At 27.2% G+C, this 13,876-nt stretch overlaps 1 protein-coding gene across 1 annotated transcript; it reads left to right on the top strand.

The window, feature by feature from the left end:
• Window positions 1–9,272: 9,272 nt before the first annotated feature.
• On the top strand, window positions 9,273–13,006 carry LOC111285687 (putative flavin-containing monooxygenase 1). The gene is made up of 5 exons (XM_089763383.1): window positions 9,273–9,793; window positions 10,440–10,686; window positions 11,463–11,641; window positions 11,718–12,067; window positions 12,195–13,006. The coding sequence occupies exons 1-5, from the start codon at window positions 9,329–9,331 to the stop codon at window positions 12,535–12,537; spliced, it is 1,584 nt and encodes a 527-aa protein (XP_089619509.1). The 5' UTR covers window positions 9,273–9,328; the 3' UTR covers window positions 12,538–13,006.
• The last annotated feature ends 870 nt before the right edge of the window (window positions 13,007–13,876 follow it).

The following is a 13,876-nucleotide window of genomic DNA, read 5'->3' as shown; positions in this document are numbered from 1 at the left end:
ATCACAAATCAAAATGGTAACTACCATGAATTGCCAAACTTGCATGCGGTTTGTGGCTGCGAGCCACACACACACAGTTGAATTGACGAAGAAATTGGTGCGGACTCCAGGTTCCAGACAAAAGGCCAGGTGGGGGGGGGGGGGTGGGAGAAAGGGTTTGGTCTTAATGCATTTGTTAACTTGTCAGTGGTGAAAGCCGTCACCCAAAGCAAATTTCAAATCTAGACACCAATTAACGAAGTCTCGTCCGTCGGAAAATTTAGCCACTCAAGATTGAAGAAATGTGCAAGGCCAAGACTTCAGCTAGATAGCTAGGGAATTAGAGAGTAGCCAGCGACCTAGCCAGTGGAAAGACGCCAGCCATATATGGGGTACTACCTCGATCATTTTCTTTTCACGTAACTAGGCAGCAAGTCTTTTCACGTCAACCATCCTGGATATTTGCCTAATTGCCTGCTTTATATTTTTCAAATCAACTTCATAACTAGCAAATTGATGTATTACGTAATTTCGAAAGTCTAATTTTTAACATAAGATTTTGTTCTCTATTCTTATAAATTTTATTTATAAATTTTTTCGCATCGGTTTTAAAGGGACCCTTTAATTATTATTATTATTATTTTTTGTTATTCTCCCTTCAATTGATCGAGAAGGCTATTTGTACCATTTAGATTTAGTGATAAGAAAAATTTTTTAAATTTCAAAATATTATTTTAAGTTCAAATTTTATTATATGTAAGTTTATATTAGATTTATTTAAACATATTTTAATTTATTGGTTAATTTTTTTTATATGAATGTAATATTTAATTATAATTAAAATTTTTTATATTTATAATTCAATTAAAATAAAAGATGTATACTAATAAGCATGTTAATTAATGTGTATAACAATCAACATTTCAAGACTTACAAGGAATTTTTGACTCCTTAAATCAGGGGAAGGCAATACCACACCAATTGCAACTGGGTTTTATATAATTTTAAATTTTGATTAATTATAATATAATTATTATAAATAATATGTTTCCGTAATACATAACTCATAAAAGATGTACGACTTAATCTCATAAAATATTGGAGAGTGAAGAAACGAAATACTACTTTGTAGCTGATTATAGACGAATAAATAATACAATATGGTTTCAACTAACAACTACTACTTTGGTAGTTCCTTTTCTGTAATTTAGTAAATTAATTAATGTTCTTTTAAAACTATTTTTTAATATTTAAGATTGTTACAAAATTAAATTTTGATAACTGAAATTAATTAAGAATCTAATATTTTGTCGGCATATCACAAAACTTTTGGCTTCTCAAATATTTTTAGAACATATATACTTTGTCAATGGTCAGGAGAGAATTGAGCATTAAGAAGTTGGAAAATTTTAAATTACCGTGATAAAATTGTAAAAGCAAAATTGCATTATCCTTCTTGGATTCATCCCAAGGGTACGTGGAAATATCGCGTAATTAGATCACTGTTAAGTTGTCTTTTCTAGTACTGATCATTTATTTATTTAGACTTAAATATTAAAAAAAATTTAATTTACTTTATTATATTTAATTACATTCTTATACTTTCATTTATATTTAATTTTTTTTTATTTCAAATAAAAGAATAATTTATATTAAAAAAATTTTAGGTATAAATTACAAATTTAAAAATTTATTTAAGTATAAATTAAAGGTTAAAAACTTATTTAAATGTAAATTAAAAATTAAAAATTTATTTAAATGCAATAAAATTATAAAAATATAAAAATTTATTTAAATAAAATTATAAAATTCAAATGCTTTTTTATTAGTTTAACCTAATCAAGGTTTTTACCCGTCATATCTAGCCAAAATTGGAGCATTCAAACTTGCAGAACTTGCCATAATTTAAACTTGATTTTCACGTGAGTTAGTTTTGTTTTACCTAGTGGAGGTTGTATATATTGTAGATATTTTATTTTGTTTAAAATTTTTTCGAGATCGGAAATAAATTTTTTGTTGTGAATTGGATTCGATTGGAAAGCTTCAAACTTAATAGAAAAAATTTTTAATTTTAATTTGCTTTCTTTATTATTATTGTTTAATTAATTTTACTTGCTTTTAAAAAGTAAAAATGGTCAAAAGTAAAATAAAATAAAAGAAAAAAATGAAAAAAAAATCAGATGATGAAAATGTGATTTATGAATCCATGATTCCATCTTGGATTAAAATTTTGAGAATTAATGATTGAGAAAAGCAAGGAGAATTAGTTCTCAAAAAAATCTGATTGAATTGATTGATTCATTTCAAAATTTAAAAGGGATTCAATCCCTGTAAGAAGTGGGGACCAGGCACGTTGAAAAGGAATAGAAATAAGAAGGGTGGAATTTTAGGTTTTTTTCTATGGCTTTTGGAAATCTTGAAAAAAAATTTATGAGTTTTTTTTTTTTTTTTTTTTTTTTTTTTAATTTTGGGGAATCAATGATACGGGGCGTTGGTTTTTTAGTTATAGGTTCTAATTGTTTTTTTTTTTTTTTTGGTTTAGGGTTTTAACATTCATTGGGGGTTTTTTTTTTTCTTTTATCTACTTGTTTCGGGGTTTTGAAGGTTAGGTTTCAAGAATTTGGGTTTTGGTTTTTTTTTTTTTTTGATTTTGGAAGTTTAGGTATAGGATTTGTTTGATTTGAAATTGTGAAAATACTTATGGGTTTTTATATAAAGTTTGGTGAATTTCTTATAATTTTTATGAATTTTTTGAGTTTAGGAATATTTTTAAAAAAATTACGGGTTTTTTGATAATTTTTTAGGCTTAATTTGGTTTTTTTGGTGAAGCTTTAAATATTCTGGCGACATTCATGATGGTTGGAGGGGGATGAATGTTGCTACTTTCTATGTTCACCTGATTTCCAAAAAAACTTGAAGTTTTCAATGATTATTTGAATTTCATGACATCAAAAATTGAGATTTCTGGCTAGGATATGGGGATTTTGAAATTTTTAGTTAAGGTTTTTTGGAAAGAAAGCAGAGTAAAAATAGGTTAGAGATAGAAGGTGCAAAGGAATCTAAGAAAAAAATAATTTGTTTGCTTCTATGCTACTAAAATGGTATTATTTTTGGGAAAACATTTGACTCACGTGAACTCGACTCTAATCCAAGCGTCAACTTCGCTCATCCGACTTGATTGCAAGTTTTTTATTTTATTTTATTTTTTGTTTATATTTTTATTTATTTTATTTTTAAAATTATTATTATTATTATTTTAAATTGAACAATTTATTATTTTAAAATACTTTTATGAAATCCATTTTATTTATTTATTTAAAAAAATAAAAAAAAATTTAAAATAAATTCATGAATACTACCAAACAATTGAATGATTTTTCATTAATTTAAATTTTTTATAAATTCTATTAAATTATTGAAAAATTTTATAAATTAATTTTTATAAAAAAATTTATTATTAATAAAATATTTTATTTTAATCCTACCAAATTATTAGAAGATTTGCATCTTAAATTAAATCTTATCAAATTATTAAAATATTGAATATATTTTCTAAAAATAAATTTATAAAAAAATCTCATCAAATTATTGGGAGGTCTGCATCAAAATAAATTTTACTAAACTATTAAAATATTTTACTAATTATTTTTTGAATAAAAATATATTAATGAATCTGACAATTGAACCTCTATAAGGTGACATACTAGTATCCATAAATATTATTAAGGTGAGAGAATTATCGTAAATTAATATTAAATTATTTGAGTAATTTTAAAATTAATTTTTAATATTAAATATTTTGATAAATTATAAATATAATTAAAGCTTGGATAATTTGACATAAAATTGGTACTATCATTTGAATGAATACGATGAAAGTATTGTAATTTTTTTTTTATGTATAATCGTATTTACGAATCTAAAATTTGATTTTGTTGATTAAAATATATTATTTAAAAATATCTAAATTAATATTAAAATTTTTATTTAAATAAAACAGAATTATGTCAAGTGATCAATCAAATTTAAACAAAAAAAATTATTAATAACTCTTAAAATTTATTTTTAGTGATAGATATATAAATTTTACGTTATGACATATGCCATTTCCAAACAAAGGTTTTAAATTGTCATAGTCACAAATGGAGTTTTCAAATTTACAGAACTTGACCTTTGAAATTGTGATGGCAATTTCTTGGTGGTCTCGTCCCCAACTCTCCGTGTATACATGCGATAAATAAATCTGACTTGGTGTTGCTAGTCGCAAAGTTAAGCAACTTTAAGTTAATCTAGCTAAACTTTAGCTCTAACTTTCAGCGGTTCTGCTGCTGGCACCTGGTTTTGGACACCGCAAAACAGTACCTAGTTAGTACGTCCTCAATTAAAAAATACATACAAAAGATGCTGATGGGAACTAGAAACCAAAAACCCAAATTTCTACTAGTAAGCTCAGTTGGCAAGTTGCAATAAAGGTTCATTTGCTTCGTTAAAATTGATTTTTAAAAAATATTTTTTGAAAAAATAAATATTTTTTTGAATAAATTATATATATTTTTTTGAATAAATTATATATATTTTTTTGTTATTTGGTTATTTTCTGAAATTTTTTTCTTTTTTTAAATAATATTAATATAACTATTAAAATATTAAAAATTATTTATCATAAAAGTATATTAAAATTATTATTCAAGAATAATTATATTTTAATAATAATATTTCATATTTAAATATTATGTTAATATAAAAATACTTATAATAAAACTATTTATTGTTTTTTATATTAATATTTTAAAATATTTAAAATAGTATTATTATTTTTAAAATATTATTTTTATTAATATTAAAATAATAATATTTATTATTAAAATATTTATAATTTATGTTGAAAGTATCTATCATTAAATCATAACAAAAATCTTTTTTATTTTTATTTATTATTAAAATAGTAATATAAATAACTTAATAAATAAAAATATAAAATTATATATTTTAAACTAAAAAATAATAAGAGACTATTAAATATATTCATATTAAGAAAATAATATTATTATATTATTTTAACATTAATTATTAAAATAATAAAATATTATTATATATTATTTATTACTAAAATAATAATATAATACTATTTATTATTAAAATACTAAAAATCTTTATGTTTAATAATATACAAAATTAAAATATTAAATATTAAAATATTAAAAATATATTATTTATTAACTAAAAATATTATTTATTAATATAATAATATTTTGAGTCGAATCAAATTAAATTTGAGCTTAAAAAGATTATATACAAGGTTCAACTTGAATACAATTATGCTCAAACATTTTGTATGAAAGTTGAAACTTTGAATCAATATATCCTTGACTATTTTACCAAGGATCGAGAATTGTTAGGCAAAATAACCTTTATCCAATTAAGTCAACGAAAATATAATTAAATAAATAATTAATTAAATAATAGATAATAATTTAATGTAATTTGATTTAATTAATTTACGTTTACGGATGAAAAAAATATTTACTAATTGTAAATAATTACAAATATATAATCAAATCATATTAACCACTCAACAAGCAATATTCATAGACCCTTTTAATCTCTTATAGTGCTATAAAATATTTTCAACTCAAATATATAATATTTATGTGCACCTATATATCATACCTATGTGAATTATTTTAGTCTCTTTTAGTCCACTCTAACATGCACACCCATAATTACGTGAATTCTCTCAATTTTTTATAACCTACTTCAATATACAAACCTATAAAGATCTACTCTAATATATATATCTATATTTATGTGAATTTTTTCAATCTTCTATAGCCTACTTCAATATACAAACCTATAAAAATATTAATTTTTGTAAGTTTTATGAGATACTTATCGTATAAAATTTTATAATTCTTATATATCTTTTTTTTCATATCAATATTGTAAAAATTTTATTTATTTATAAATATATAAATTTACTTATTAAAATTTTTTTTATCTTAAAATTTTTTTTTTATAAATTTTTTTATTTATTAAGTAATATATAATAAAATTTAAATAAATTTTTTATGAAATTTGAGTCTTTATTTTTAACAAAAATAGTTAAAAGCAAAGATTGCCAGCTATTGGTAGAAAAAGGAAAGGTAATTTGATAACTTTTCCAGAAGCGTGTACTCTTCAATTTTCCACCCTCTTTGTCAAATGTGTAAACGTGGTCTCCAAGGGCCTAACATTCCCACAAGCTTCCTGTAAATTTCCAGGGCTTTTCCCTTTCGGCAATTGTAGCTACTCAAGGTTCATGCACATTTTAAAAAAGCGTAAAAAATTATATATATTTTTTGGATTGGTGCATGAATGCGTTTTCCAGTCTAAATGTACTTCTATATTGGGAAACTGAACCCCCTCAATAAATGGCAGATTTGTGCAAGCAAATTATTCTTTCCAGGAAATTGGTCCATGAGTGTCAGAGAGAACTGTTGTGAAATTAATGCTATATTCCTATAAGATGAGCTGTATCTTTGCAAAGTACTACAGTGAGTGACACAAGATTTTAATCATTAGTGTTTGGTCAAATTCTCAAGATGACTTCCTCTGCAGCTAATGCCATCAGCAGTTACTTAGGGAACGAATATGCATGACCGGCTTTTCTGCTTTGTTTCCCCCCCCAAAATTAAACAGAATTTTGCGTTTTGACTCTTTCTAATATATGAATTAATTCAATTCATGTTCCATTTTAGAAAAAAAAAAACTTTGTTGGTAAAGAATATTAATGGGATATTCTATATATGTCATGGATTGCATGGAATTGATCATATAACAATATATAATCCTTGTTTTGTTCAATTAGGAAAATGTTACTGGAAAATTAAGCTAAATTCTAGTGAACGTGGTTCCTTAGATGAAAATTATTAATTTTTAATTAAAAATGATTAGATGATATTAAACCTATTGAAAATAAAATTGAAAATCAAAAGCAAAAATAATTAAAACAAGTTTTGAAGAGCTGACCTTTGGAATTTGGATAAACTATTCATATAGAAATTCATAAAACTAAAACAAGTTTTGAATAAATGGAGTTCTAACAAGGTTGTTAATGTTGTATCGGACAATATTTTAATTTTTTTAAAAATATATAGTATATATCAATTCTAATTATTTTGACATATTATTTCAAAATTTTTGATTTAGTATAAATTTATTATACATATACATAAATTTGCACATTATAATCCTATTAATAATTTATAAAATAAATATGTAATATTTTCAAAAATCAAATAAATAAGTTTAAAAGTATAAGAAAAATATCATATATTTTTTATGATATTTTTAAACATTTAATCTAATCATATAATATTTAAATAAGTATTTTTTTATACAAATATTAAGATAAAAACAAAGAGATGAAAAAAAAATGACCTTGATTTCATGATTATTAAATTTTAGAAAAAGAGTACAATTGTTTTTCTTTTTAAATTGAAATACTTATGAATTTTTGTTTGAAGAAATAAAGTAGAAAAGAAAATTAGTTATAATAAAAAAAAAGAGAAATTCAATTTTTAAGCATTATTTTGTCAATTAATTGTATTTTCATTAGATTAAAAATAATCAAATAACAAAAGACAAATTAAAAATTACAAAACATGTTTCACATTATGTGTCAATCAAAATATGCTAATTCACTGAAATTAATCAAAAGTAATAAAAACAATCGGTATTACCTGATATAAAATTCAATACAGAAAATTATATTTAGATGTACCGTATTTTAATATAATTGAAGCGTATTGACCGATAAGACTAATATCAAAACCAAATTAATAAATATAATTTCCAATAAAAAAGCTGAACACATATATGCTTTATTTGGTTAGCAAATATTGATTAAATTATGTACATGAATGTAATATTTAATCAATTCTTTAAAAATTATTGATTTAAACATTAAGTTTTTGTTAATATATAAGTTTTAATTTAACCATTTTTCATGCAAATTTTATAGTTTTCATTTAAATTAAGTAAACCCAAAATTTGGCATTTTAAATTTGCAAAGTATAACATGTATTAGAAGGATTAATGAAGATGGTCATATATCAATTCACCTGTACTGGATTCAAGATTGGCCAGGAATGGTTCAATATATCTAATCTATATATATGACATCTTTGATTAGGAATTGAAGATTATATATATATATTTATCACAACTTTAGCCTTTACGAAGAAAATTGATTTGGGCAATTGTACCTTGTATGGTGAAATAAAATAAATAGTGAAACTGGGCAATTGTATCTTGCATAGTCATGATATCATTTTTTTTTGTACTTAAAGCTATGAGGTTCATAAAAAAAAAGGTTATAAGAAATTAAATTCCAATCGTAGGAATTAAGAGGTCGATGTATTTTTTGTTACAAAAGTGTAAAAGCGGGTAATATTGCTCATGTTTTATTATTTATCCACATAAAATGTGAATGCAGCATGGCCAAATTGATTATAACCAAATTGGGGTTTGGTATCAATTCCATTAAAGAAGGTGAAAAATTTTGACATAATTTATTAATTTATCCTATATATCAATTTATGAACTGTGTTAACGTAATTTATGGAATGAAATGACCTAATTTCTCATTCAACTTACAAGAATGTGATTCTCGACTCAAGTCTCTCTATTCAAACACATTTGTAATTAGTCTTAATATGACTTTCAGAAAAGGTTATTATCGTTACTAATTAATTATTCAGGATCTAGCTTCTTGGTCATTATAGGACTGACATGTTTTCACATTCATAAAGAAAAGGATATCTAATTGTGATTGATGACTTTTATTCTGATTTGCATGTTCGATTTCTTAAATACAGATCTTCCTTTGTCAAACAAAAATGGTTAAATATTTTACATATATATGCTTTTGTTTCCAGGAAAAAATTTTGCCAAGCAACTAGTATTATAATTAGTGCTGTTAATTTTTTAATTAAATGAAATTATGAACAAATTATAAATATATACATGTTTATATTAGGGTTTGAAGATGCCTGGAAATTCAACAACGACCACTTACTAGGTTAAATAATCAAACACAAATTTGGCGAAAGTTCCCTTCTCTAACGAGCCAATTTCACATTCACAACTATAATAACAATATATATTTAAGAAAGGGAATGGTCTTACCTTCCTTTCTTTATATGCCAAACTCTATTCAAGTCCTCTTCACGTGCTTTTAACCATGACTCTTTCATCTCATGCAAGTATAAATATACGTGCAAATTCTCAAAGCTTGTATCATCTTCAAACCCTCAAACCCTTTCTAGCCAACTTTGCTCTCAAAGATTTAAAACCCAAAAAATAATTAATGGCTGATCATCACCAGGAAAACCCTCCTTTGATAATCTCCAAGATTGCCATCATTGGAGCTGGTGTTAGTGGCATCGCAGCTGCTAAACAGTTATCTCACCATAACCCTGTTGTTTTTGAGGCCTCGGATTCAATAGGAGGGGTCTGGAAAAGCTGTGCTTATAATTCTACTAAACTACAATCTGCTCGTAAGGATTACGAGTTCTCGGATTTTCCATGGCCTGATAGAGATGATCCAAGTTTTCCTACTCATATTGAGATATTGGATTACTTGGAATCATATGCTAAGCACTTTGATGTATTGAAGTTTGTCAAGTTCAAATCAAAGGTGATGGAGCTCCGGTTTGTTGGTCACCACGAAACAGTTGAGTTTGCAGGAAATGCTGGGGCGTATGGGAGCCCATTGCCAGGCCAGCCTGTTTGGGAGATTGCTGTACAAACTAACGATTCAGAAAACCTGAAGGTTTGTTGCTTTTCTAATCTTCCTATTATTATTATTTTTTTGTATGGGCATAGCTCATGGGGGAGGAGAGTAAGTTTTGGTTTGAAACTAAAACTTTTATATCCTTCTAAGAGCTCCTGGACAACTAAGCCAAGGAGCTGAGGACCTATTAATTCTTTTTCCTTATACTCACTTATATCATCTAGTTTACTTAAAGTTGTTACATAAAAGAAATTTTAACAAAGGTAATTGCCATTAATTGAAAAAAGAACACTAAGATAATTGGCAATTGCCCTTTGGCATAACCTTCTCAGAAATGAAAAATTGCCCCTTTTGAAAAGAATACTAGGAAAAAAAAAAGGAAAGAGAAGGAGAACAAAAGAAAATCAAGTTTGATTCTTAACATCCAGTATTCCTCGATCAAAGTCCAACATAAATTCATAATGGTCTTGATCGGCTTTCATGGTGCAGGAGTTTCGATAGTCATGCCTATTACAAGCATGCATTAATTTAGCACTCAATTTAATTATGTTTATTAGTACTAATTAATCCAACCAAAATGGTTTATTGAGGTATAAGAATAGTAGATGATATGATAATATTATCCGTATTTTGGACTGTTCATGCTTATTTATTTGTGTACTTGTTTTTATTTCTTGGCCCTTAGTTTCAGTGGTATGCCTTTGAATTTGTCGTTGTTTGCACTGGAAAATATGGGGACATACCCAAAATCCCAAATTTCCCACACAACAAAGGGCCTGAGATGTTTGAGGGCAAGGTCCTTCATTCCCTTGATTACTGCAAGCTGGACAAGGATGCTGCTTATCAACTACTGAAAGGAAAAAAGGTTGTAGTCGTTGGCTACAAAAAATCAGCCATTGATTTAGCTGTAGAATGTGCAGAAGCAAATCAAGGTAATTATCCATTAATTAGATGGTTAATACTAATTGCAACAAATTAAATTACAAGTAATTTATAGTTTCAGATGCATTAAGCATTGTGCATTTCTTAACGTGGATCATTAATTGAGTGAAGGAAATATACAAAATTGGGACAATTATTTCTAAACTAGGACTAATTCATGTGCTCTATATCGATATTTAGGATTAAAAAAGTAAAAATTGTCAAATTTCCAGTAGTGTGATATATAGGGCAGCCAGGGGCCATGATTTTCCTCTTCAGGAAGGTCGAATTTGCATGGATTTTGTTTTTGGTTAAAAAGTTAGAGCAGTCAACTGTCAAAGACGACCATCAAAAGCATACCACTTAGGGTTGGACTTTATTGACTGAACATGTTTTCAACGATTCTGAATTCATAACATTAGAATTCCAATGTCTGATTTTTGACTTTGATCAGTTTGATGATAAGATGATCGATTGGACAAAGAAATAAAGAAAAGGATATATAAATTCGTCCTAATTGGCCAAATATGTACATTTAATTAGGTTTCGTCAGGTGTTTTTGATTTTGATATCGGAGCTGGGAACTTATAGAAAAAAAAAAGCCCAATCTTTATAATTATTACTTATATTCACTGGCGTAAAAAATTGAGGCTCTGGTTTGGTAAAAATTTAGGTGAAATACGTAGATGTGTAGTGAAAGGCAAATTAATGGAAACCAATTCTTTGATTTTATATAATTAGCCATGCATGCTGCTAATTTTTTTTTCTTCCAAATGGTGATTTAAAGGGCCAGAAGGGCAACCATGCACCATGGTGATAAGGACACTTCACTGGACTGTTCCGCATTATTGGGTCTGGGGTTTGCCTTTCTACCTGTTCTATTCTACAAGAACGTCTCAGTTCCTCCATGAAAGGCCAAACCAAAGCATTCTCAGGACCCTCCTTTGCTACCTCTTATCCCCCGTGGTGAGTAAAAAATTTTTAAAGCCCTTATTTTTTTAAGTATTGTGCTATAAACTGATATATGGTGTTTTCTTCGCAGAGGCGAGGGGTTTCGAAGTTCATCGAGTCCTACTTGCTTTGGATGCTTCCATTAAAGAAGTATGGGTTGAAACCGGACCACCCATTTGAGGAAGATTATGCATCTTGTCAGATGGCCATCATGCCAGAAAATTTTTTCACTGAGGCTGATAAGGGAAATATTGTTTTCAAAAGATCATCAAAATGGTGGTTCAGGAAAGAAGGAATTGAGTTTGCTGACAATACTAAAATGAAGGCTGATGTTGTAATTCTTGCAACTGGTTACGATGGAAAGAAGAAAGTCAAAACTATTTTACCAGAGCCTTTCCGTAGTTTGATAGAATATCCTTCTGGGATCATCCCCTTGTATAGGTAAGCACATTGCATCGGATCTTTTTTAATTACCAAACATTAAAAAGCATAGTTTGCGAATTTTCGGTAAGATTTTTTACACTAACTAATGTTGCATGACTTGCATCATCTAAATTCCTTTTGCCAGGGGCACAATCCACCCATTGATACCGAACATGGCTTTTGTGGGTTACATCGAAAGTGTTGCGAACCTTCACACATCAGAGCTGCGTAGCATATGGCTTGCTCGATTGGTCGATGAAAAATTTAAGCTCCCAAGTGCTGAAAATATGCTAGAACAAATACATAGAGAGATGGAGGTCTCGAGGAGGACAACCAGGTTCCACAAGAGGCACTGCATTTCCACTTTTAGCATCAACCACAGTGATGAAATCTGTGAAGAAATGGGATGGAACTCTTGGAGGAAGAAGAGCTGGTTATCAGAAGCATTTAGCCCTTATGGCAGTCGGGATTATGGTCAGGAAATATAGTCATTCTTTTTTCTCTAATTACAGGGTTTGATCATGTGTATCTTAAAAAAAGAATCAGCCGAAGATGAAAAGAAAAAAAATTATATTAATAAGTGAAGAAAAGTAGAAGTAATCATCATAGAAAGTCATTCATTGTCCTTGTTATAGGACTATGGGGGTTTTCCTGTGTTTTTCATATCAAGTGAAAGAGAAAAAAAATAAGTGAAGAGACATATTCCACCGTGTAGAAGAAATTCAAACTTATGTGTCTCAATAAAATATACATAGTTTTAGATCTTATTATTAAAATTGTCCAAAAGTCAATCAAGAGTCAAAATCTCTCATCTTTTTTCACTTCAGTTGATTAAGTTATCATAATGCATATTAGGATGACACTTTTATGATAGATCACTTGAATGGATATCAATGTATTATTAATTAGTTAGTTAGCATGAATCTCAAGTTTGAAGATGAGATATATGGCTTATGGCTTCTTGGTACATTATCGGACTCGTGGGAGACATTTGAACAACGTTATTTAACTCAGCCCCCAACGGTATTATTACTATAGATTTGGCTTAGAATAGTATTTTGAATGAAGAGATGAGAAGAAAATCACAAGATTTCTTTTCACAGTCTTAGGTTTTAATCACAAAAAATAAAAAAAATAGTAAAAGTTTGAAAAGTACAGATAGAAGCAAGAGTAAGTCCAATAAATTTACCAATGTTAAGTGTCATTATTATAGTCTGAAAAGGCATATAAGAAATATTACCAAAAGTTGAAAAGAAACAACAATAGTGACAAAGATAAGGAAAAGAAAAAAGGTGATGGTAATGATACCGATAAAGTTGCTATTGTCACAGATGACTTTATTATATTATATGATGATGATGTTGTTAATCTTGCATTCCATAAGACTAGTTGGGTGATTGATACTGGTGCCACAATTCATGCTACATCTTAAAAATATTATTTTATATCTTACACACTTGGTGATTTTGAGAGTGTTAGAATGAATAATGATGGTTTAGCTAAAGCCATTGGTATGAGAGATGGGTTTTTGGAGACCAATAATGGCACTGCATTGGCCTTAAAAAATGTTAAATATATTTTCAATATTAGCATGAATTTGATTTTTGTAGGGAAGCTTGATAATGAAGGGTTTTGCAACATTTTTTGTGATGGTCAGTGGAAACTCACTAAAGGTTCTATGGTTGTAGCTAGGGGTATGAAGCCCTCCTTATTGTATTTGATGCAGGCAAAGGTATCTGATTCCATTACCAATGCAGTAGATAATTATGATACAACTGAGCTTTTGCAAAAGCGATTTAGTTACATGAACGAGAAGAGTTTGAAGGT

The sequence above is a fragment of the Durio zibethinus genome, chromosome 6 (genome assembly GCF_047325235.1).
Source record: "Durio zibethinus cultivar Kanyao isolate XHJ-2024 chromosome 6, ASM4732523v1, whole genome shotgun sequence".
Classification (NCBI taxonomy): Eukaryota; Viridiplantae; Streptophyta; class Magnoliopsida; order Malvales; family Malvaceae; genus Durio; species Durio zibethinus.
This window is presented reverse-complemented; position numbering and strand designations above follow the sequence as displayed.